This window comes from Eubalaena glacialis, chromosome 15, assembly GCF_028564815.1.
Source record: "Eubalaena glacialis isolate mEubGla1 chromosome 15, mEubGla1.1.hap2.+ XY, whole genome shotgun sequence".
Taxonomy (NCBI): domain Eukaryota; kingdom Metazoa; phylum Chordata; class Mammalia; order Artiodactyla; family Balaenidae; genus Eubalaena; species Eubalaena glacialis.
The window spans coordinates 66,589,690-66,616,323 of record NC_083730.1 but is presented as its reverse complement, the minus strand read 5'-3'; the positions used below and the strand labels follow the sequence as shown (position 1 = coordinate 66,616,323).

The following is a 26,634-nucleotide window of genomic DNA, read 5'->3' as shown; positions in this document are numbered from 1 at the left end:
GCCTCTCATTATCGCGGCCTCTCTTGTTGTGGAGCACAGGCTCCAGACGCGCAGGCTCAGTAATTGTGGCTCACGGGCCTAGCTGCTCCGCGGCATGTGGGATCTTCCCAGACCAGGGCTCGAACCTGTGTCCCCTGCATTGGCAGGCAGATTCTCAACCACTGCCCCACCAGGGAAGCCCCCAAGAATGTTTAATTTTGCCAAATGCTTTTCCTGCATCAAGAAGATCATGTGTTTTTTCCTACATTCTACTAGTGTGGTATATTACACAGATTTTAGTTTTTTGAACCACCCTTGCATTCCAAGAATAAATCCATTTGATCATGGTGTGTAAGCCTCTTAATGTACTGTTAAATTCTGTTTGCTGGTATTGTGTTCAGGATTTTTGCATCAGTGTTCATGGCACATTAGTCTGCAGTTTTCTTTTGGGAGGTTATGTGTTTCTTTGAATTTGTCCATGTCATTTATGTTTCTAATTTGTTGGCATATAATTCTCCACAGTACTCTTTTTTTTTTTTTGATGTGGACCATTTTTAAAAAGAAATCTTTACTGAATTTGTTACAATATTGCTTCTGTTTTGGCTTTTTGGCCGTGAGACATGTGGGATCCCAGCTCCCCAACCAGGGATCGAACCCGCACCCCCTGTATTGGAAGACGAAGTCTTAACCACTGGACCACCAGGGAATTCCCCCACAGTACTCTCTTATAATCCTTTTGTTTCTGTAAAATTGATAGTAATGTCCCAACTTTCATTTCTTCTTTTTTTTTTTTTTTTTTTTGGCTGCGTCAGGTCTTAGCTGCAGCACGTGGGATCTTCGTTGAGGCATACGGGATCTTTCATTGTCACGCAGGCTTCTCTCTAGTTGTGGCATGCGGGTTTTCTCTCTCTAGTTGTGGCGCGTGGGCTCCAGAGCGTGTGGGCTCTGCAGTTTGCGGCAGGTGGGCTCTCTCGTTGAGGCTCGCAAGCCCAGTAGTTGTGGTGCGTGGGCCTAGTTGCCCTGCGGCATGTGGGATCTTAGTTCCCCAACCAGGGATCGAACCCGCGTCCCCATTGGAAGGCAGATTCTTTACCACTGGACCCCCAGGGAAGTCCCCTCAACTTTCATTTCTTATTTTAGTTATTTGAGTCTTTACTCTCTTTTTTCTTTCCCGGCTTCACTCACTTTATTTTTCTCCCCATTCCAGGGCTCCCAGGGCCTCTGGGCCCTTCCACAGCAGTGGCGTCATTCGCCATTCGGTGTTTTTACAAAGAAGCTGAGTCTTTTCTCTTTAGTCAATCTAGCTAAAGGTTTGTCAATTTTGTTGACCTTTGGTTTTGTTGATTTTCTCCACTGTTTTTCTATTCTGTTTACCTCTGTTCTGATCTTTATTATTTTCTTCCTTCTGCTAGCACTGAGTTTAGTTTGTTCTTCTTTTTCTACTTCCTTAAGGTGTAAAGTTAGATTGTTGATTTGAGACCCTTCCTCCCTCCCTCCAGCTGACACTCTCTCTCTCTTTCTTAATATAAGTATTTACAGCTACATATTTTCTTCTTAGTACTGTTTTTGCTGCAGCCCCTAAGTTTTGGTTTGTTGTTTTCTTTTCTTTTAAATAAATTTATTTGTTTATTTATTTATTGGCAGGCAGATTCTTAACTACTGCGCCACCAGGGAAGTCCATGGTTTGTTCTTTTCATTTTCATTTATCTCAAGATTATTTTCTAATTTCCTGTGTGATTTCTTCTTGACTCATGAATGTTTAAGAGTATGTTGTTGAATTTCCATGTATTTGTGAATGTTCCAGTTTTCCTTCTACTGTTGATAACTATTATAGTTTCATTCCACTGTGATTTATATGATTTCAATCTTTTAAATTTGTTCAGACTTATTTTGTGGCCTAACATATGGTCTAGCCTAGAGAATGTTCAATGTGCATTTGAGTAAAAAGATGTGCATTCTGTTGGTTGTTGTTGGGTGATCCTGTAAGTCCCCAAGGCTCTGTTCACCTTTCTTTGTTCTTTTTGTTCCAAACACTCAGTAATTTCAAATGTTCAGTTTTCAAGCTCACCTAGTCTTTCTTCTGCCTGCTGGAGCCTGCTGCTGAACGCTTCTAGTGAAGTTTTCAATTCAGTTTAGTTTTTTGTCCATGTTTTCCTTCACCTCTTTGAGCACATTTAAGATGGTAGCTTTAAAGCCTTTGTTTAGTATGTCTGAGGCCCACTGTTTCTTGAGGGATAGTATCTGCCACATAATTTTCTTCCTTCAAATGGGCTGTCTTCTCCTGTTTCTTTGTATGTCTGTTATTTTGTTGTTGTTGAAAATTAGGCATTTGAATAAATCCTCTCCCAATCTTTGCAGACTGGCTCTGTATTGGGGAAGACCTTCATTAATTAGCAGGGTTTGTTCTAAGCCTTGAGACCAGCTCAGGGTGAAGGCTTAAGGTCTTCTTAGGTCTTTTCTGCACTTGCATTGTGTCTGGTCCTGTGTGTGAACTTCTTTTGATTCTTAAGTATATATGCCTGCTTTAAAATGTCTTAATTTCCCAGAGCCAGTCACCTGCTTCTCAGGGTCTTGGACGTACTACTGTATTCCTCCACCCATAGTCCCTTGCCCCAGGCATCTGCAGGTCTGTACCCAGTTTTTGTGAGCATTGCTTGACACTTTCTGCAGTTTTTTGCAGGCTGAGATCCAAACTATGTAATTTTTCCCTATCTGAGCTCCAAGGCAGAAAAAACAGACATCAGTCCCTCAGGCAGCCCCCAGACAGGTCAGAATGTTGCAAATAAGGTCACTCTGCTCCCTCTGGTTGGAGGCAAGGAATTTGGAATTGGGTTGTTGCTTCTTTTAGACTGTGCTGTGCCACTGGGGGAGGAAGTGGGGCAAGGGTGAGTAAAAATGCCATGATATTTCCTACCACTTGAATGTGGCTTTTTCCTGATTGGGTGTTCCCATGGTTGCTATAGACTCTGACCGTTTTCCAGAGCTTCCATGAAGTTATTTTAGCCATCCTCTAGTTGCTTTTTGAATGTATGCATGGCAGAATGGGGGTCTGAAGTTTCTGAGACAGCCATTTTGCTGACATCAGAATATACTGCTATACCGTGTGGCGCAGCCAAAAAAAAAAAAAGAAGAATATATTGCTAAAGTTTTCTTTTACTCCCTGAATTAATAAAATAAGAGCTAACATATAGTGAGGGATTGCTGAGTGCTGTGTTCTGCTCTAAGCACCTCGTGTACATCAATCCTCTAGCAACCCTAAGGTAGGCACTATTAGCCCCATCTCACAGGTGAGGACAATGAAGTTCAAAAAGCATCTTGCCCACAAGACTACAGCCGGAGGAGGCAGAGGTGGGGAACCAGCCCAGGCAGCTTGGTTCTGAGCCCCCACATTTAACCGCTGTTTTACACACAGCAGAGTTAGCTACCTCAGCCACTCTGTGCTGGTCCTTTTGGTCTAGGATGCTCTATCCAGAGTCCAGGGAGCATCCCGTGGCTGTTTTCTTCCAGAGTCTAGAGAGCACTGGCTGTCTTTCACGTTTAAGAGGAAGGTGGTCCAGCTTGCCAGAGGCTCTGTGGGCACTTGTGGGCCAGGTGCTGGTAGGGTTCAGGTGAGTTCAAGGTGGGAACCCTCCAGCTTGTTGATACCGCTTCTACCTCGTCCATGATGCGCCAATTTCTCCGGAAAAGACTTGCACAACCCCCTGCCTGAGGAAACAGACCATTTGGGGAGCAGGGCAGAAGATATGGTCAAGGGTCTCATCTGTCCCCATAGAGAATTTCTCTTAATTCCTCTGTTTTCCACCTCCATGGCTCCTCTCTGCTGGGCTTGGTGCCTCCTATGCTGCAGACTGTAAGTCCAAGTGCTATCTAACAGAAATATAATGCAAGCAACATTTGAAAAGAGATGAAATTAATTTTAATAATTGTATTTAACCCAATATATCCAAAGTACTATAATTTCAACATGTAATAAATATTAAAAAGTATTAATGAGCTGTTTTACTTTTTTGTACTAACTCTTTGATATTCAGTGTATACTTTACAGTTGTGATGCATCTTAGTTGGAAACGGCCACATTTCAGGCACTCAGAAGCCACACGTGACTCGTGGCTACCATACTGGACAGCCAAAGTGTGGAAAATAAGCTTCATGTCTGCCATGGAAGAGTCATCTAGCCCCGTGGAGAAAGTGAGGAAGTGAGGAAGCCCAGCCACCCCCAGCCAGATGCCCACCAGACTGGGCATTTAGGGCCTGCTGGGCAAACTGGCTCATTTCCTGGTGTTCTCTTCCCCAAGCAGGCCCGCGGCTGCACTTTCTCTGCCACATCAGTTTTCACTTTCCTTCCACTGGCTTTTCTTAAAAAACAAACAAGGCTGTCTAATATCTGAAACATTCCAAAGAGTACATGCAGCACTTATGTAAGATGTAAAGCCTAGTAATAAAGTACGTCGTGAACCCCCAGCCCCTGCTAAGTCGGTCATCTGCTACAGGGCTGCACCGCGACGTCTGCTTCTCCCAGGCTGACCCCTCTGTCTCCCCATTAGCAAGGAACCGGAAGCCCGGGTTTTGTGTATCTGGGCTGTTTAGCCTTTCTTCCTCTTGGTTTACCACACGCGGACGTATCTGAAAATGAGATGGTGCTCAGTTATGCTCGTCTTTACTGTGCTGTGTGTACTTTTGGGCAACTTGCCCTGTCACCTACATTCTGCTTTAAGAGTTTCCGTGTTGCTACAGGAACCTAACAGGCACCTGCTGTCGCTGGATCAAATACTCCGCTGTGTGAACACACATTTGGGTTGTTTCCAAGCTGTACATTAGTATGAACAGCACTGCAAAAATTTCTCCAGAGCTTCCCCCAAATGGCAATCCTGGATCACAGAATATGAGGATGTTCAGCTTTGCAGGTTAATGCCTGTTTTCCAAAGTGGGTGTGTCAGTGCACCCCTCTCACCAGCAGCCCAAAGACCTCCAACACCCGGGTTTGTCAGACGTCCTCAGTTTCGCCAATTTAAGTATCTGCAAAGTGGGAGCTCACTGTCGCCTCTGGATACTAACGAGGTAGGACATCTCTTTATGTGTTTAGCCACCATTCTTGTTCGTTTTTCTTGTTCGTTGACATGCCTGACCATCTTTTGTCCATCCGCAGGAGTCCTCTACACACGCTGGATTATAATCCTTTATAGGCTTCCCACTCTGTACTTGTCTGTTCACATTCTTTATTGGGGCTTTTTGATAAAGGGGAGAACTTAATTTTAATCTGGTAAAACAGGTCGTTTGTATTTAAGAGTTAACATTTTTTGTGACTTAAAAAAACCTTCCCTACCAAGGTCATAAAGGTATTCTCCTCTACGGTCTTCCAGGAGTTTTTCTTCAATTAACCTGAAACCGATCTTTCGTACACTGTTCATCAGGGATCTGACGGCATTCCTTTTGGACTCCATCCTTTGTCTAGTGACGGGTAATCCACTTCTGTCTCAAATCAAGTTTCTCTGGTCCATTTCTGGCAGCTCTTCTGTCTCACCAGCCAATCCCTGAGCCAATTGTGAAGGAAGCCTCAGCACTGGCAAGGCTGGTGCGTGCTTCTTTCTCTTCTTCAAAGTGGACAAACGATATTAGGACTTTATCCTTCCACGGGTTTTAGAACTGACTTATCGTATTTCCCAGAACACTGAATCCACAGATCAATATAAGCAGAACAGGCAGCTTTACCACACTGAGCCTTCCTTGCTAAGAACACCCTGTCTCTACTTATTCAAGTCTTCTTTACTGTCTCTTAATAAAGCTGTGAATTCTCCAGTAAAACTTTTACATTCCCATTTGTATCAGACATGGTTCACTCAGGAGAGCAGGGACCACGTAGGTATTGCCAACACGAAGGGAATTTGTGCTTTCAAACAACTGACAAGGCTGGGGGGTGCACAAAGAAAATGGGCCACCTCTAACCGTCAATGCCCCCTCTGTGCTGCAGCTGAGAGCAAGCAGGCCAGTCTGCCACCCACCGCTGAGCAGAAAATGCTGCCGGGACCACTGCCACTCTGCAGCCCTGCCACGCTCCCACTGTCCGAGCCCACACACCCACACTGTGGCCAGGGGAAGAAGGGGCCCCCTCCCTTCCACCTTCCAAATGTCACAGGAATGCATCTCAGGGGCTAAACAACACCAGAAGCCTCTGGCAGGGGGTCTGGGTAAGACAGCTCCAGCCCCTGAAAGGCAGGGACTGTCCTGAAGGCCCAGACTGCATCAGGCACACCATCTGCTTTCTACCTCCCCAAAATACTGCTGAAATTACTGATCTACTGTGTCATCTTTTACCATTTTCTTGGTCCCTGTGGTTTTACATCTTTTGTACTTTTTTGTTATAATTTTAGCAGCCTTTTAGCAGGACAATGAAATAATCTCTTGTGGTCACTCAAGAAGTCCTGCAGTCCAAGTTCAAAAGTAGCCAGACCTAGCACAGCTAGGACTTCCCACAGATTTACTTAAACTTCACCACATCAGGAAGGTCACAGCTGAGCCCCTGCCTGCACCCCGCACCCACAAAGATATTCAATGACCGGGTGGGCTCCCAGACACGGGCCTGCCCTGGAGGCTCCCAGCCTGGCCGCCACCATCCCCAATGTCACCAGAAAGACAGACGCCTCAACCAGAGACACACACGAGACAGCCAAGCCAGAACAGGCTCCAGGACGACCGGGAGGGGTCGTCTCTCAACGGTCACCTTCACAGGCAGATACTGTCCAACACCTCGAGCCGACACCCAGGTCTTCAGCAGATGAGTGTGCTATGTGTGTGTGTCACAGGCACACACACACACCCTGGACCAAGCTGAGAGCCAGGGCTGCCGTGAACACGCTGCTCTTGGGGGCAACCCTCATCGAGGGGACGGGAGCAGAACCGAGCAAAGGAGCCGCAACTCAGACTTCGTGTGGCATCCACCCCTGTCTCCGGGGCCCGAGTGAGCAGGATGGCAGGAGGGCCACGGCTGGTCACCAGGGCTGCCACCCAGGGGCTCACTGTGGGCCGCAGTGCTCCCAGACGTGGCCTCTTGGGCCCCCTCATGCCCCCCATGGCCCTGGCCCTGCAACCGGCTGTGCTAGGACCTGCTGGCAATGGGCATGTATTTTTTAAAGAGACACAGAAAGAGAGAGGGAGGAGGGGAGGGCGGCCACCACACGCGTCCCCCGGCCCGACACTCACCTGGACAGTCGGCTTCATCACTCTCATCCTCACAGGTCACCAAGCCGTCACACTGCCAGGGGAGGGGGATGCACTGGATGGCACCGCTGCGACAGGCAAACTGGCCTGGGTTGCACCGCAGCTCTGTAGGACCAAAGGCAAGAGGCCGTTGAGGATGTGGCGCCACCTGCACCTCTGAGCACACGGGGCAGGGGCGACACAGACACTGACCAGACAGAGGTGCCAGCACGCTAGGTGAATGCAGGGGGAGAGGCTGCCCCCACCCGGGGCCCCAGGCCACTGCCTGGATGAGGTGGGGGCACGGGGCTCCCGAGGCTTCACAAGGTGCACAGGATGGCGCAGGAGGGGAGGAACAGGGGAGCCCGCCACGAACCGAGACCACGGGGACAGGTGGGAGGAAGGTATTTCGAACTTCAGGTCACATGTTGTATGGAGCAAAGGTGATTTAGCCAGTAAGTGACATGACAAGACCTGTGCTTTAAGGAAGGTACAATGGGCAGTGGTTTCTGGAAGCAACTGTAATAGGGGACCAGACAAAACACTGAGTAATTCAGTACCGAAGGGCCTGACTGAGGCAGGGGTCAGCCAGCTCCTGCCACCCGCCCGCCCTGGCTCTCAGGTGTGCCGTCAGCAGGCACGGCCGGGGAGAGACCATCCTTGGGGTAAGAGGGAACAATAACAATAACTGAAGCTCATCAGGGCCACAAAAGCGCCTGTTCTCAGGATCCACACTGGAAAAAACTTCTAATTCATGGGGCACTGGGTCAAGATGCAGAAGAGTCTTGCCTGGTTAGTGGGGAAAAATTAACTCTAGGCTAAATGCTGCCCTAGTCCTGACTAACCAAGATTAAAACGAAGAGCTGAAATGACCAAACTGTTTGCAAGTCACATCCTAAAACAAAGCTCAAGAATATTTATAGGAATATGCAGAAATATGCAGAACTCAGAAAGTCAAAATTCATAGTCTGCCATCCAATAAAAAAATTACCAGATATGCAAACAGAAAATTATGACCAAAATGAGAAGGAAAAAAAAAAACCAATCCAGAAATGGCAGAAATGACAGAAAAGATAAAAACATTAAGAATTATTATAACTGTATTGCAAATATTGAAGAAGTTAGAGGAAAGATTAAACATGTTAAGTAGAGATATGGAAGACACGAAGAAAGAAACCTACTGTGAGAGATACAAACACACTGCACAGACAACAGAAACTCTAAACAGAAAGGAAAGAAGGCTAGAAAAAAATGAATTGTGGCTCTGGGACCACTTCAAGCCACCTGCACACATGTACACGGAGGGGAAACAGAAAAAATATTTGAAGAAACAATGGCAGAAAAATTCCCCAATGTGATGAAAACTATAAACCCACAGATCCAAGTAGCTCGATGAACCGCAGACACAAGAAATAGAGAGAAAAATACGCCAGGGCACATCACAATCAAATTGCCTAAAACCAGCAATAAGGAGAAAAGTCTTAAAAGCAGATAAAAAAGACATGATGCACAGAAAAACAAAGTAAAGATGACAGCAGATTTCTCACTAGAAACAACACAAGCTGGAAGACGCTGGAACAACACTTCTCAGTCTGAGAGGAAAAAAGAAAAGACTGCCAACCTGGAGGCATTTAAAGCAAATGCACACATACTCCATTGTGGGGTTTATAACCTGAGTGGTGGCCCCCACTTGCCGCAACTAGAGAAAGCCCTCGCACAGAAACGAAGACCCAACACAGCCAAAATAAATTAATTAATTAATATTTTTTAAAAAATTAACTTTGCATTCAAACTTGGTGTTAAACCACATATTTTAAAAAATAAATAAATAAATATAACCTGAGTGGAAGTAAAATTGTGACAACAGCAGCACAAAAGCCGGGAAGGGAGAAACTGAAGCATACCGTTTAAAGGCTCTAACACTACAGGTAAAGTGGTCTGTCCCATGAATGCGATAAGTTAAAGTTGAATATCACTAAGCTAACACAAGAGCTACAGCAAATAAGCCAATGAGGAAGACAAAAGGAACAAAACATACTCAACCCAAAGGAAGAATAAACAAAGGGAAAAGGAAACAACAATTGGCACAAATAGAAAACAAACGACAAAATGGTAGACTGTAATCAAATTTGCCTGATCAATAAACATATGGGGTGATCGAAACACCCTAATTAAAAGGCAGAATTTGTTACATAGGTAAAAAAGCATGATGAAACTACATGTGTCTAAAAGAAACCCACTTTATATAAGGACACAAATAGGTGAATATGAAACAATGGACAAAGATATGTCATGCTAACACGGATCAAAAGAAAGCAGAGGTGGCTGTATATATACATATTTATATATATATATATTTTTTGATTTATTTTTTGGCTGCGTTGGGTCTTTGTTGCTGCATGGGGGCTTTCTCTAGTTGCGGTGAGCAGGGACTACTCTTCGTTGCGGTGGGCGTGCTTCTCATTGCGGTGGCTTCTCTTGTTGCGGGGCACGGGCTCTCGGCGCATGGGCTTCAGTAGTTGTGGCACACAGGCTCAGTATTTATGGCTTGTGGGCTCTAGAGCGCAGGCTCAGTAGTTGTGGCGCACGGGCTTAGCTGCTCCGCGGCATGTGGGATCTTCCCGGACCAGGGCTCGAACCCGTGTCCCCTGCATTGGCAGGCAGATTCTTAACCACTGCACCACCAGGGAAGTCCCAGGGGTGGCTGTATTAATACCACACAAAGGAGACTTCGGGGCAAATAATATTACGAGGAATGAAAAAGGTATGTAATAGTGATAAAGGACATAATAACCTTAAATGTCTCTGCATCTATAGCAGAGCTTTAAATGAAGGAAAAACTGCTGTAACTGCTAATAGACAAATTCACAATCAACTTCAATCCCTTCTCTCAATAACTGATAGAACAAGCAGACAGAAAATCAGCAAGGATACAGACAACCTGAACAACACTATCAACCAGCTGGACCCAACCGACATTCACAGAAATCTCTGCCCGACTACAGCAGAATACACATTCTTTTCACATGCGTACAAAACATTGACCATAATAGATAAATATATGAGCCATAAAACAAATCTCAATACATTCATAAAGGTTCAAATTTAAGTGTGTTTTTTGATCACAATGGAATTAAATTAAAAATCAACAGCAGGGGCTTTCTTGGTGGCACAGTGGTTAAGAATCCGCCCGCCAATGCAGGGGACACGGGCTCGAGCCCTGCTCCGGGAAGATCCCACATGCCACGGAGCAACTAAGCCCGTGCACCACAACTACTGAGCCTGCGCTCTAGAGCCTGTGAGCCACAACTACTGAGCCCGTGTGCCACAACTACTGAAGCCCGCACGCCTAGAGCCCGTGCTCCACAACAAGAGAAGCCACTGCAATGAGAAGCCTGCGCACCGCAACGAAGAGTAGCCCCTGCTCACTGCAACTAGAGAAAAGTCCGTGCACAGCAATGAAGACCCAACTCAGCCAAAAATAAATAAATTAATTTAAAAAAAAAATCAACAGCAGAAAGATGCCTGGGAAATCCCCCAACTGTATGGAAAACAACTGACATACTTCTAAATAGCCTATTAGTCAAAGGAGAAATGAAAAGGGAGATTAGAAAGCATTTTAATTTAATGAAAATTTGTGAAATGCAACTAAAGCAGTTCACAGAGGCAAATGTATTGCATTAAATTTCTATATCAGGGGATTTCCCTGGTGGCGCAGTGGTTAAGAATCCACCTGCCAATGCAGGGGATGCGGGTTCGAGCCCTGGTCTGGGAACATCCCACAAGCCGAGGAGCAACTAAGCCCGTGCACCACAACTACTGAAGCCCGAGCGCCTAGAGCCCGTGCTCCACAACAAGAAGCCACTGCAATGAGAAGCCCATGCACTGCAACGAAGAGTAGCCCCTGCTCGCGGCAACTAGAGAAAGCCTGCGTGCAGCAACAAAGACCCAACACAGCTGTAAACAAACAAATAAATATTTTAAAATGCTTAAAATTCCTATATCAGAAAAGAAGAAAGGTCTCAAATCGATGACCTCAGCTGCCACTTTAAGAAATCAGAAGAACAAATGAACCCAAAGTAAGCAGCAGCCAAGAAGTAAAAAAAGATCAGAGAGAAAATTGATGGCACAAGAAAACAGAGAAAATAACAACTGGATAGCCATTTAAAAAAAGAAAAGAAAAACTGTGATCCATTTCTTGTGCCAAAAATTAACTCAGAATAAATCACAGAGCTAAACGTAAAACCTAAAACTATAAAACTTCTAGAAGAAAACATAGGAGAAATTCTTTGCGACCTTGGATGAGGCAAAGATTTCTTAGATACCTACACCAGAAGTATAATCCATAAAAGAAAAAGTTGATAAATTGGACTTCATTAAAATAGAGAACTTTCCTTTTCAAAAGACATTGTTAAGAGAATAAAAAGAAAAGTCGCATACTGGGAGAGAAGAACTGTAAATCACACATCTGATAAAGGATTTGTATGCAGAATATATAAAGAACTCTCGTATTTCTTTTGAGAACTCTCATATTCTCAAAAGAAAACAACCCACCCAATTTTTTAAATGGGCAAAAGATTTTAATGGACAATTAACTAGGGAATTCCCTGGTGGTCCAGTAGTTAGGACTCGGTGCTCTCACTGCCAGGCTGCCAGGGCCCCAGGTTCAATCCCTGGTTGGAGACCTAAGATCCCGTAAGCCTTGAGGCATGGCCAAAAATAAAAAAAAAAAAAAAGCACAATTAACCAAAGAAGATATACAGATGGCAAAAACACATAAAAAGATGCTCAACATCATTACTCATTAAGGAAATGCAAATTAAAGTCCTAATGAGATACCATTACATATTAGAATGGCTAAAATGAAAAATGACGATACCAAGAGCTGACAATATGTGAGGTAATTAGAACTCTCCTACAGTGCTAGTGGGAATGTAAAAATGGTACAACTACTGTGGAAAACAGTTTGACAGTTTCTAAAAGGCTGAATATATACCTACCATATGACACAGTCATTCCACTCCTAGGGATTTATCCAAGAGAAGTATATGACCATACAGAGACATGTTCAGAGTAATATTATTTGCAATAGCCAAAAGCTGGAAACAACCCAAATGCCCCAAACAACTGAATGGATAAACAAACTGCAGTGGAGCCATACCATGGAATACTACTCAGCAGTAAAAAGGAATGAACCACTGAGATGCAGCAACGTGTAAGACAAAAGAAGACCAAAACGAGCAGCCAGCTGCAGGCTGCAGTTTGCCAAACCCTGTTCTAGAGTTAAGTGTCGAAATAAACCTACCCATACCCAGCACCTAACACAGGGAGGTGCCCACTGAATGTCTGCCGAACTGAACTACTCTGTTCTTTAAGTCGCTAACAAAGCGTCATCAGTTCTGATATCCCCGGGAAGGTTCTTTCCCTTCCTGACTCACCTGCACAGTGCAGGGGCTGTTCAGAAAGCAATCCAACCTGTGAATCACTGGTTAACACATGTGAATTGCTCATTCAAAAAATATTTGCCAAGCACCACTTCGTGCTGGGCAACCCTCCAGGTGATTGCGCTAGTGTGGTCAACGGAGCAGGAAGAGCCAGTATGTGGCACAGCCTGCCTCGCATGCCAGGCGGGGACCAACACACGGTTAGCTGCTTACTGTGTCCGCTGGGGATTCCCGAGGGTCTCACTGGTGTTACTCCAGCTGTAAATCAACATTCCCTTTCCTTTCTTCCTCAATATCCTCTCGGGTCCCCTTGTAAAGCATCCAGCACAATTTCTGCCACGTACAAAGCTGCTCAAAAATCGTCTCCCCCTCTTTCCACTACTGGCTTCACCAAGGTCCTGTCCCAGCCCCCTCTTGTGATGACTATCTCCTGGCTGGCTATTCTAGCCAATGGATTGTTCATGCTTTTTGAAATAATCCATGCCCTCACCATGTACGTGCAAGGCCACACCACCAAAATATGAACTTCTTTCACACTACTTCTCAAATCTTTTCATTTCAAAACCTTTTTAAACTCTTAAAAATTCTGAGGACACCAAACATCTTTTGTTTATATGGGATACATCTATCAACATTTACTGTATTGGAAATTAAAGCTGAGAAACTGTGTAAACACAAGTTTCCCAAGCATTTACTCAAAAGGTTAAACACATCATAAATGCTGGAGAGGGTGTGGAGAAAAAGGACCCCTCCCACACTATTGGTGGGAGGTAAACTGGTGCAGTCACTATGGAGAACAGTACGGAGGTTCCTCAAAAACTAAAAATAGAGCTACCATATGATCCGGCAATCCCACTCCTGGGCATATATCTGGAGGAAACCATACTTTGAAATGATACATGCACCCCAATGTTCACTGCAGCACTATTTACAATAGCCAGGACATGGAAGCAACCTAAATGTCCACCAACAGATGAATGGATAAAGATGTGGTACATATATACAATGGAATATTACTCAGCCATAAAAAAAGATGAAATAATGCCGTTTGCAGCAACATGGATGGATCTAGAGATTATCACACTAAGTGAAGTCAGACAAAGAAAAACAAATACCATATGATATCACTTACATGTGGAATCTAAAAATGATACAAATGAACTTATTTACAAAACAGAAACAGACTCACAGACTTAGAAAACAAACTTATGGTTACCAAAGGGGAAAGGTCAGGCGGAGGGATAAATTAAGAGGCTGGATTAACATATACACACTACCAGGACCTCCTGTATAGCACAAGGAACTCTATTCAATAGTCTGTAATAACCTATATGTGAAAAGCATCTGAAAAAAGAATGGATATATGTATAACTGAATCACTTTGCTGTACACCTGAAACTAGCACTACATTGTAAATCACCTATACTCCAATATAAGAAAAAAAAAAAGCTTAAACACAGAGTTACTACAGGAGCCAGCAATCCCACTCCTAGGTATGTGTCCAAGAGAACTGAACGCCAGGACTCACAGACACCTGTCCTCTGATGCTCACAGCAGCATGACTCACCAGAGCCAAGAGGAGGAACAACCCAGGTGTCCAGCAACAGATGATGGATAAACAAGCTGTGGCCTGTCCATACAATGGAATATTACTGGGTCATAAAAAGGAAGCAAATTCTGACACATGCTACAATGTGGATGAACCTTAAGGACATTATACTCAGTGAAACAAGCCAGACACAGGAAGACAAGTACTGTACGACTCCACTTACATGAAGTCCCTGGAGCAGTCAAATCCACAGAGACAGAAAGTAGAAGAGGTTGTCAGGGGCCGGGGGTTGGGGATGGGGAGCTTTTGTCTGATGGGGACAGAGTTTCAGTTTGGGAAGATGAAAAAGTTCTGGAGATGAATGGCAGTGACGGCTGCACACCACTGCCAATGTACTTACACTGACCTGTACACTTAAAATGGTTAAACTGGTAAACCTGATGTCATGTGAATTTTACCACAATTTTTAAAAACCCTTTAAAAGAAAGGAGAGAGAATAAATAAATGAATGAATGAATGAAAAGAGAGAGAATCCCAAGCACATATCCCACTGGCCATCACATCAGGTAGCCTCTGGAAACAGCACTCTGCACCTGTGAGAGGGAGAGAGAGGCAGAGGACCCCTTGGTGCTGTCATGAAAATCATCCGACCTCTTGGAGTCCTAGAAACCCCAGCCACATGGGGAGAGCTACTGCTTTTTTGTTTTTTAAATAAATTTATTTATTTATTTTTATCTTTGGCTGCATTGGGTCTTCGTTGCTGTGCACGGGCTTTTTCTCTAGTTGCGGCGAGCGGGGGCTACTCTTCGTTGTGTGCACAGGCTTCTCATTGAGGTGGCTTCTCTTGTGGAGCATGGGCTCCAGGCGCATGGGCTCAGTAGCTGTGGCTCGCAGGTTCTAGAGTGCGGGCTCAGTAGTTGTGGCTCGCGGGCTCTAGAGCGCAGGCTCAGTAGTTGTGGTGCACGGGCTTAGTTGCTCCACAGCATGTGGGATCTTCCTGGACCAGGGCCCGAACCCGTGTCCTTCGCATTGGCAGGCGGATTCTCAACCACTGCGCCACCAGGGAAGCCCAGAGCTACTGCTTTAACCACGCGATGTCTGGGGCCTGAAGGACTCGTGCCCTGTAGAAATGTCATGTCTCTGCAGTAGATTCTTTCTCTAGATTCAATTTCTTCTTTGTCAGCAAGTCTTGGCCTCATTTTAAATTATGTAAAGTGAGCTGTCTCAGGTTTCTGTGTGAAATTTAGTACATGGCCTAAACTGTCTGGAACTGATTTTCTCTCAACATTTACCCACAAAGAAATAGAGGAAGGGACTTACATGGCGGACCAGTGGTTAGGACTCTGCGCTTTCACTGCCCAGGCCCGGGTTCAATCCCTGGTCAGGGAACTAAGATCTCACATGCCATATGGTGTGGCCAAAAAAAAAAAAAAAAAGAAAGAAATAGAGGGGGACTTCCCTGGTGGCACCAGTGGTTAAGAATCCACCTGCCAATTCAGGGGACACGGGTTTGAGCCCTGGTCTGGGAAGATCCCACATGCCGCAGACTAAGCCTGTGCACTACAACTACCGAGCCTGTGCTCTAGAGCCCGAGCGCCACAACTACTGAAGCCCGAGCGCCTAGAGCCCATGCTCCGTAACAAGAGAAGCCACTGCAATGAGAAGCCCGCACACCACAGTGAAGAGTAGCCCCCGCTTGCCGCAACTAGAAAAAGCCTGCGCACAGCAACGAAGACCCAACGCAGCCAAAAATACATAAATTTATTAAAAAAGAGAAATAGAGGAAGATAGCATACAGCAGAAGCCCATCACTTGGGAAATCAAAACTCAGCCCAGAAGTGCAGGAGCGGGTTGGGCCCCCTCTCCCCAGCCACCACGGCCCAGGCTCCCAGCGGCCCGCAGGCCCAGCCCTAGGCCACCCGGCCTCCCCAACATGGTTCGCACATGCTTCCCCGGAAAGAGCTCAGGGTGGGGCCCAGTGGGCGCTGGGCAGCACTGCGCAGGGCTAGAAGGCATGGCGCCTGGGCATGAGGGCTGCCGGTCCCTGCTAACAAGTGCTGACAACGCAGAGAAGTCAGATGCAGATCCGCAGGTCGCCCTGCAAGGCGGGCCGCCGCAGAGGGCTCACCTGAGTCCCAAGGTCAGAGGCTGAGAATAAGGGGCCTGAACCCCCAGTGACCACAGGGAAGGCCCTGGGCTGGACCCCTGCCACAATCAGGGAAGGTGGGGCGTGTGCCCTGGAGGGAGCCCTGTGTGGCCAGGCCCAGCGGGACACATGAACCAAAGGGACCAAGTGCCTTCACGGTCACGCTGTGAGGAGCCACGCAGGAGTAGCCCCAGAACACCCATGGCAGCAGGGCCTGGGAGGCCGTTCTAGAACCAACTGAGATTACATCAGCAACTCCCACCTTCCCGACGGGTTCCAAGTGCCACTTGCCCTTTCAGGAGGTGAAGGGCCGCCTCCAGCCTTCCTCCGGCACCCCCTCCTCCCATGTTCTTGGGAACCCTGACTCAGCTATTCCCACGGCTCCCCCTGTAGCACCCCTGGCCCATTCCCAGTGGTTCCCAGTCGCTATCACTTCACGGCTCCAGCATGTTCCTGGCATGATATACAGGGAGATGAGCTTTGAAAGAGGCCCCAGGGACCTGTCCCGAGACAAACCGCAGGCCTCAGCTCCCGGACTGCAGTGAAGCCCCTTGTCAGCCAAGACCCCTACTCCACCTTGCTGGGCTCCATCCCCTCCTAAGGGCGGTGGACACGAGGCCCCAAGGAGGTGGCCAGCTGCACAGCTTCATGTGTGTCCTCCGTCTCCTGGAATGACTCCGGGGCCCTCTGAGGAGGAACATGCTCTCGGAGGGACCTGCCCGGGGAAAGGGGCAGGCCCAGGGCTCTGAACGGTGCGGCGCCCCGTCGAGGCCCCGTGGACAGGAGGCCTGGGCGGCCCTGGGCTCAGGCAGACGGCAGGGTCACAGCAGGAGGGACACTGACATCTGATCTTCAAGCCGCAAGGCGCTCAGAGACCAGCTGCCTGTGACACTCAAGCCCGAGGGCCCAGAGTTCTAGAGGGAGACGGAGGCGCATGGCTCAGGGCAAACTATAGACTGAAGTGTTACCAGTGGGGTTTAAAGGCAGGCCAGACACCCCGCTGCTTATGCTATCCCCGCCTCAGCCGCCTAGCTCCCTCAGCAGAAGGGCTGACCCACCTGCCCTGTCCCCTGTCGGGCTGGCACAGCGGGATAGGACCCAGATCCCCAGCCCCGAAGCCAGCAAAGCTAAATGGAATCCGGGCAGGAATCACAGCCGCCCCGTCAGGATGCTCTGCACTCTGATGTGGGGCGTGACTAACCCATCGTCCTTCAGAGGGTTGGGTCCAAATTTTCTGATTCTGACCCATTTTCTCTCTGTTAAGACAGAAGTCAGAGGACTCATGAAACGCAGCGCCTCCGTAGAGGTCAGCCCCACAAAGCCCCAGGGGACCAGGGCTGCCTGTCTGCCAACGGGACCTGCAGAGCCAGGGATGCACCAAAGCACTGTGAACATGAAAAGGCTCCTGTGGTGGTTTCAAAATACGTCCACTGATGCTTCGATGTGCCTCCCTACCACCAGGGGCTCCCCAGTGACTGTGACCTTCAAACCCTTCACTGAGCCAGGGCCAGGCTCCCCCTCACTCAGCCCACCTGAGGGAGAGAAGACGCCCCCTGCTTCCCGGCACCTGCCTGCCCCAGGGGAGCGGCAGCCACTCCCGCCCATCAGCCGAGAAGTCACAAGGCTGGACATTGCTCCCACCAGCACAAAGTGACAAGGCCGAAGTTCAGCGTTGATTTCTCATAAATAACAAGCACGTTCTACATCTACATCTACATGACCATGACCTGCAACCTTCTCTCCTCAGACACGGCCCAACCAGGACACTGGCTGGTCTGCTGTGCCTGCCCTGCCCTGTGAGTCTCCTCGGTGGATGTTCGGGAAAGAAGGCCTGGCTGTAAGTGAGTGAGCCTAAAAGAGGAGGGGAGACCCCAGGAAAAGGACGGGACCAGAGAGGAGAGGCAGGATTGCCACGCATTTCTACTGAACCAACAGCACCTCAAGGAACGAACAGCAACTGGCAACAAGTCTACACTTTATGAGGGCTGGGTGCAGGGGAGGGAGGGAGGGGCATACTTGGGAGGGAGACCAGGGCAAAGGGGTGGGCAGAACTGGAGTAACAGCATCCGCCTCTGACGGAACATCCACCAGCAGCTTCATCCAACACTCATGCCACACACTTTTTACTTTTATTTTTTTCTCCCGGTTTTATTGAGATATAATGACAAACAGCACTGTATAAGTTTAAGGTGTGCACCGTAATGATCTGACTTACAGACATCGTGAAATGATTATTACAATAAGTTTAGTGAATATCAATCATCTCATACAGATAGAAAATTAAAGAAGCAGAGACATTTTTTTCCTTGTGATGAGAACTCTTAGGGTTTATTCTCTTAACGACTTTCCTATATAACACGCAGCAGTGTTAATTCTATTTATCATGTTGTACATTACATCCTGAGCACTTATTTACCTTATAACTAACTGGAAGTTTGTACCTTTCGACTGCCTTCATCCAATTCCCCCTCCTCCCCAACCCCCGCCTCTGGTAACCACAAATCTGATCTCTTTTCTCTGAGTTTATTTTTTGTTTTTGAAGTATAACTGACCTACAACACTATGTTAGTTTCCGTTATATAACACAGTGATTCTATATTTCTATACACTTCAAATGATCACAACTCCAGCTACCACCTGTCACCATACAAAGTTATTATAATATTATTGACCATATTCCCTATGTTGTATATTTCATACCTGTGAACCAATTACATTGCAACTGTAAGTTTGAACCTCTTAATCTCCCTCACCTATTTCTTTCCTTCCCCCACCCCTCCCCTCTGGCAACCACCTGCTTCTTCTCTGTATCTATAACTCTGTTTCTGTTTTGTTACACTTGTTTGTTTTGTCTCTTTTTAAATTTTTATTTATTCATTTACTTAGTTATTTATTTGGCTGTGCCGGGTCTTAGCTGCAGCACGTGGCACCTTTGTTGCGGCATGCAGGATCTTTAGTTGCAGCACGCGGGATCTAGTTCTCTGACCAGGGATCGAACCTGGGCCCCTTGCATTGGGAAGGCAGGGTCTTAACCTCTGGACCACCAGGGAAGTCCCTGTTTTGTTTTTTTTTAGATTCAACATATAAGTGAAATCATACAGTATTTGTCTTTCTCCGACTTATTTCAATTAGCATAAGACCCTCTAGGTACATCCACGTTGATACAAATGGCAAGATTTTATTCTTTTTATGGCTGAGTAATATCCCACTGTATATATATACCACATCTTCTTCATCTACTCATCAATTGATGGGCACACTTAGGTTGCTTTCATATCCTGGCTATTGTATACAATGTTGCAATAAACATAGGTGTGCATATATCTCTTTTACTTAGTATTTTCATTTTCTTTGGATAAATACCAAGGAATGGAACTGCTGCACCGTATATGGTGGTTTTATTTTTAACTTTTTGAGGACTCTCCATACTGTTTTCCATAGTGACTGCACCAATTTACATTCCCACCAACAGTGCACGGAGGTTCCCTTTTCTGCACATCCTTGCCAACACTTGTTATTTGTTGTCTTTTTGATGACAGCCATTCCGACAGCTGTGAGGTGATATCTCATTGTGGTTTTGAATTGCATTTCACTGATGATTAGTGGTGTTGAGCATCTTTTCACGTGCCTGTTGGCCATCTGTATGTTTTCTTTGGAAAAACATCTATTCACATCTCTGCCCATTTTTAAATGTTTATTCTTTTTTATGTGACTGTAAATGGGACTGTTTTCTTAATTTCTCTGACAGTTCAGTGTTAGTGTATAAAAATGCCACAGATTTCTGTATATTAATTTTGTATCCTGCAACTTTACAAAATTCATTGATGAGCTCCAGCAGTTTTTTGGTGGCGTCCTTAGAATTTTCTATGTGTAGTATCATGTCATCTGCAAACATTGACAGTTTTACTTCTTCCTTTCCAATTTGGATTCCTTTTATTCCTTCTTTTTCCTTCTTCTTCTTTTTTGGCCACGTCATGCGGCATGCGGGATCTAAGTTCCCTGACCAGGGACAGAACCCGGGTCCCCTGCATTGGGAGCATGGAGTCTTAACCACTAGACGGCCAGGGAAGTCCCTATTCTTTTTTTTTTTTTTTTAATTTCTTTTTCTTGTCTGATTGCTGTACCTAGGACTTCCATTACTCTGTTGAATAAAAAGTGGCAAGAGTGGGCATCCTTGTCTTGTTCCTGGTCTCATAGGAAATGCTTTCAGCTTTTCACTGTTGAGAATGATGTTAGCTGTGGACTTGTCATATATGGCCTTTATTATGTTCAGGTACGTCTCTTCTATACCTACTTTGTTGAGAGTTTTTTAAAATTACAAACGGATGCTGAATTTTGTCAAAAGTTTTTCCACGTCTATTGAGATGACATTTTTATTCTTTAATTTGTTAATGTGGTGCATCACATTGATTGATTTGTGGATAGTGAACCATCCTTGCATCACTGAGAGAAATCCTACTTGATCGTGGGGATTTTAATGTATTGGTTTTTTTGTTTGTTTATTTTTTTTAATTTTTTTTTTTTAATTTTTGGCTGTGTTGGGTCTTCATTGCTGCGCACAGGCTTTCTCTAGTTGTGGCGAGTGGGGGCTACTCTTTGTTGCGGTGCGTGGGCTTCTCATTGTGGTGGCTTCTCTTGTTGCAGAGCACGGGCTCTAGGCACGCAGGCTTCAGTAGTTGCAGCACGCGGGCTCAGTAGTTGCGGCACGCGGGCTCTAGGGCGTGCAGGCTTCAGTAGCTGTGGCTCACGGGCTCTAGAGCGCAGGCTCAGTAGTTGTGGCGCATGGGCTTATTTGCTTCCCAGACCAGGGATCGAATCCGTGTCCCCTGCATTGGGCAGGTGGATTCTTAACCACTGTGCCACCAGGGAAGTCCGGGATTTTAATGTATTGTTGAATTCGGTTTGCTAATATTTTGTTGAGGATTTTGGCATCTATGTTCATCAATGATATTGGAATGTAATTTTCTTTTTTTGTGATATCTTTGTCTGGTTTTGGTATCAGGGTGATGCTGGCCTCACAGAATGAGTTCAGAAGCATTCCTCTCTGTAACTTTTTTGAATAGTTTGAGAAGGAAAGATATTAACTCTTCTCTAAATGGTTGGTAGAATTCACCTGTGAAGCCATCTGGTCCTGGACTTTTGTTTGTTGGGAGTTTTTTTTTCTTACTGATTCAATTCCATTACTGGTAATTGGTCTGTTCATATTTTCTATTTCTTCCTGGTTCAGTCTTGGGAGATTTTACATTTCTAGGAATTTGTCCATTTCTTCTAGGTTGTCCATTTTATTAACATATAATTGTTCATAGCAGTCTTTTATGATCCTTTGTATTTCTGTGGTATCAATTGTAATGTCTCCTTTTTCATTTCGGATTTTATGTGGGCCCTCTCTCTTTCTTACTGATGAGTCTGGCTAAAGGTTTATCAATTTTGTTTAGCTTTTCAAAAACCCAGCTCTTAGTTTCATTGATATTTTCTATTGTTTTTTAGTCTCTATATTTTATTTATTTCTGCTCTGATCTTTCTTTCTTTCTTTCTACTAACTTTGGGTTTTGTTCTTCTTTTTCTAGTTTCTTTATGTTGTTTGAGATTTTCTTATTTCCTGAGGTAGCTTATATCATTATAAACGTTCAGAACTGCTTTTGCTATATCCTATAGATTTTGGATCACTGTGTTATTTTTTATTTATTTATTTTTGGCTGCATCAGGTCTTAGTTGCAGCACGCAGGATCTTTTGTTGCAGTGTGTGGGCTTCTCTCCAGTTATGGTGCGCGGGCTCCAGATCGCATGGGCTCTGTAGTTGCGGCACGCAGGCTCTCTAGTTGTGGTGCACAGGCTTAGTTGCCCCACGGCATGTGGGGTCTTAGTTCCCCGACCAGGGATCGAACCCACGTCCCCTGCATTGGAAGGTGGATTCTTAACCACCAGACCACCAGGGAAGTCCCTGGATCATTGTGTTTTTGTTTTCATGTATCTCCAGGAATTTAAAAATTTTATTTCTTCAATGATCCATTGGTTGTTTAGCAGTATATTGTTTAGCCTCCACATGTTTGTGTTTTTTGTATTTTTTCTTGTAGTTGATTTCTAGTCTCATAGTGTTGTGGTAGAAAAAGATGCTTGATATGATTTCAGTCTTCTTAAATTTACTGAGACTTGTCTTGTGGCCTAGCATATGGTCTATGCTGGAGAATGTTCCGCGTGCACTTGAAAAGAATGTGTATTCTGCTGCTTTCAGATGGAATGTTCTATATAGGTCTATTAAGTCCATCTGTCTAATGTGTTGTTTAAGACCAGTGTTTCCTTACTGATTTTCCTTCTGGCTGATCTGTCCATTGATGAAAATGGGATGTTAAAATTCCCTACTATTATTGTGTTACTATCAATGTCACCCTTTATGTTGTTTTATGTACTTAGGTTATTCCTATGTTGGGTGCATGTATATATATATTTTTTAAGACTTTTTTTTTTTAACGTGGACTGAATTTTTAAAGTCTTTATTGAATTTGTTACAATATTGCTTCTGTTTTCTGTTTTGGTTTTTTGGCCCTGAGGCATGTGGGATCTTACCTCCCTGACCAGGGTTCGAACCTGCACCCCCTGCATTGGAAGGCAAAGTGTTAACCACTGGACCACCAGGGAAGTCCCTGGGTGCATGTATATTTACAATTGTTATATTTTATTCTTGGATTGATCCCTTGATTAGTATGTAATATCCTTTTTGTCACTTCTTACAATCTTTTTTTTTTTTAATTTACTTATTTTTATTATTTATTTATTTTTGGCTGTGTTGGGTCTTCGTTTCTGTGCGAGGGCTTTCTCTAGTTGTGGCAAGCGGGGGCCACTCTTCATTGCAGTGTGCGGGCCTCTCACTATCGCGGCCTCTCTTGTTGCAGAGCACAGGCTCCAGACGCGCAGGCTCAGTAGTTGTGGCTCACGGGCCTAGTTGCTCCGCGGCATGTGGGATCTTCCCAGACCAGGGCTCGAACCCGTGTCCCCTGCATTAGCAGGCAGATTCTCAACCACTGCACCACCAGGGAAGCCCCACTTCTTACAATCTTTGTTTTAAAGTGTATTTTGTCTGATGTAAGTATTGCTACCTCAGTTTTCTTTTCACTTCCATTAGCATGAAATACCTTCTTTTATCCCCTCACTTTCAGTCTGTGTGGCTTTACATGTGAGGTGAGTTACCTTTAGGCAGCACATATATGGGTCTTATTTTGTGCATCCATTCAGCTACTCTCTGTCTTCTGATTGGAGTACTCAGTCCATTTACGTTTAAAATAATTATTCATATGCACCTACTTAATTGCCATTTTGTTGACTGTTTTTGAGTTGTTTTGTAGTTCTTTTTTGTTCCTTTCTTCTTCTTTTGCTCTATTCCCTTGTGATTTGATGAATCTTTCATGTTATATTTGGATTCTTTTTTTGTGTGTGTGTATTTATTACAGGTTTTTGGTTTGTGGTTATCATGAGGTTTATATATATAGTTAGATATATACCTAGATAGATAGATACGATTATTGTAAATTGCTGATCTCGAGTTCAAACGCGTTCTAACCTGCATTTTTACTGCCCACCCCCGCACAAAGTTTACTGGTTTGACATCATATTTTATAACTTTTTGTTTTGTGTATCCCTTTACTTATGATGGATATAGATGATTTTACTTTTGTCTTTTAACCTTCCTACTGGCTTCATACATGGTTGATTTACTACTTTCACTGTATATTTCCTTTTACCAATTAGATTTTTCCTTTCATTATTTTCATATTTCTAGTTGTGGTCTTTTATTTTCCACTAGAGAAGTCCCTTTAACATTTTTTGTAAAGCTGGTTTGATGGTGCCGAACTCTTAGTTTTTGCTTGGCTGTTAACATTTTGATCTCACCATGAAATCTGATGAAAGCCTTGCTGGTTTGCAGAACTGGAGTGATAGCTATCTCACATCTTATGTAACATATATCAGCAATTTCATACAACACTCAAAACATATTCTGATGACAGCCATGGTATAGTATAGCCAGTACATCTCAAGAGAAACAACAGCTATAGCAAAATCAGATTCTTGAAAGTTCATTTTGCATGTGCCAAGCAGTGTATAAAGTGCCTCGAATACATTTTTACATTTAAATCCTTAAGACAAACCCATTAGCTCCTTCAAACAACAGAGCGTTGTGCCTCCTGGGGGCCAGGTACTGTGCTGGATGCAAGCGAGAACAAAAGGAGAAGTACAAGGTCTCTGCCCTCACAGAGCTCAAAGTCTAGTAAGGAGGCAGATCTTCCCAACCATGGAGTAGGTAAAGATTACCATAAAAGAAAAAAACTGATAAATTGGACTTCTTCAAAATTCACAATTTCTTCGATCAAAAGCTCAGTAAAGATACCTAGTTCAATGGAACAGAACACAGAACCCAGAAATAAACCCACACTAATGTGGCCAATTGATTTTTGACAAAGGTACAAAGACAATTCAATGGAGAAAGAATAATATCTCAGTAAGTGGTAGTGAAACAACTGGAAGTCCACATATCAAAAAATGAAGCTCAACTCACAGACATACAAAACAAAATTATGGTTACCAAAGGGGAAAGGGGTGGGGGGCAGGAGGGATAAATTAGGAGTTTGGGATTAACAGATACACACTACTATATATAAACTAGGTAAACAACAAGGACCTATATATAGCATAGGAAACTATATTCAGTATCTTGTAATAACCTACAATGGAAAAGAATCTGAAAAAGAATATATATGTAATATAAATATATGTATAAACATATATGTAAACATAAACATATATACATATATATATCTGAATCACTTTGCAGTACACCTGAAACTAACACAACAGTGTAAATCAACTATACTTCAAAAAATAAAAAACCCCAGTGCTCTACCACTCAAAAAAACAAAACAACAACAAAAACAAAAACCCCAAAAAAACAAACCTCAACCCATACCTTACATCGGATATAAATATTAACCCAAAACAGATCAAGGACTTAAATATAAAACCTAACAGTATAAAACTTCTAGGAGAAAATATAAGAAAATCTTTGTGAACCTGCGTTAGACAGACTGCTTACATTCATCACCAAGAAGAAAAATTATTATAAACTGGACTTTACCAGAAGACAAGTGGTTGCCAGGTGGGACCTCAAGGCAGAGGAGGCACTGACCACAAGGTGCACAAGGGAACTACGGGGGGATAGAAGTGTGTTCCACATCCTGAGTGTGGTGCTGGTTACATCTGTCAAAGCTCAAAGAATGATATACAGAAAGAGTGAATTTTAGTGTACTAAACAAATAAACATATGTTTTTAAAAGTACAGTTAAGCAAATGAATGGGTAAGTCACTGACAGAAAATATCTGCAACACATCTAAGAACTTTTGTATATCTGGAATACAAAAAGAACTTCTACAACTCAACAATAAATATAAATAACGAAAAGGCAAAAAACCTCATACAAGTGAGCAAAATATTTGAAGAAACACTTCTCCAAAGAAGATACATGAATGGTTAAAAAGGACATGAAAAAGGACTTCCCAGGTGGTCCAGGGGTTAAGACTCTGTGCTTCCACTGCAGGGAGCATGGGTTCAATTCTTGGCTGAGAAACTAAGATCCCGCATGCCGTGTGGCATGGCCAAATTAAAAAAAAAAAAAAAGGACATGAAAAAGTTCTCAACATCATCACTCACAGGGAAATGCAATTAAAAAGAACCACCTGATGGGACTTCCCTGGTGGCACAGTGGTTAAGAATCTGCCTGCCAACTGTTGGTGGGAATGTAAATTGATACAGCCACTATGGAGAACAGTATGGAGGTTCCTTAAAAAACTAAAAACAGAACTACCATATGACCCAGCAATCCCACTACTGGGCATATACCCTGAGAAAACCATAATTCAAAAAGAGTCATGCACCACAGTGTTCACTGCAGCACTATTTACAACAGCCAGGACATGGAAGCAACCTAGGTGTCCATCGACAGATGAATGGATAAAGAAAATGTGGCACATGTATACGATGGAATATTACTCAGACATAAGAAGAAACAAAATTGAGTTATTTGTAATGAGTTGGATGGACCCAGAGTCTGTCATACAGAGTGAAGTACATCAGAAAGAGAAAAACAAATACAGTATGCCAATACACATATATGGAATCTAAAAAAAAAAAAAAAAAAAAAAAAGGTACTGATGAACCTAGGGGCAGGACAGGAATAAAGACGCATACGTCGGGAATGGACTTGAGGACATGGGGAGGGGGAAGGGTAAGCTGGGATGAAGTAAGAGAGTAGCATTGACATATCTACACTACCAAA

General features: G+C 44.4%; 1 protein-coding gene across 3 annotated transcripts in view; it reads right to left on the bottom strand.

The window, feature by feature from the left end:
• The window catches only part of DGCR2 (DiGeorge syndrome critical region gene 2), a 70,824-nt gene that overhangs the window by 31,912 nt on the left and 12,278 nt on the right, over nucleotides 1-26,634 (bottom strand). For all 3 annotated transcript variants that reach the window (XM_061170496.1, XM_061170495.1, XM_061170494.1), the window contains exon 2: nucleotides 7,177-7,299. In XM_061170496.1, the coding sequence (XP_061026479.1) occupies nucleotides 7,177-7,299 (123 nt within the window). The remainder of the gene's footprint in view (nucleotides 1-7,176; nucleotides 7,300-26,634) is intronic.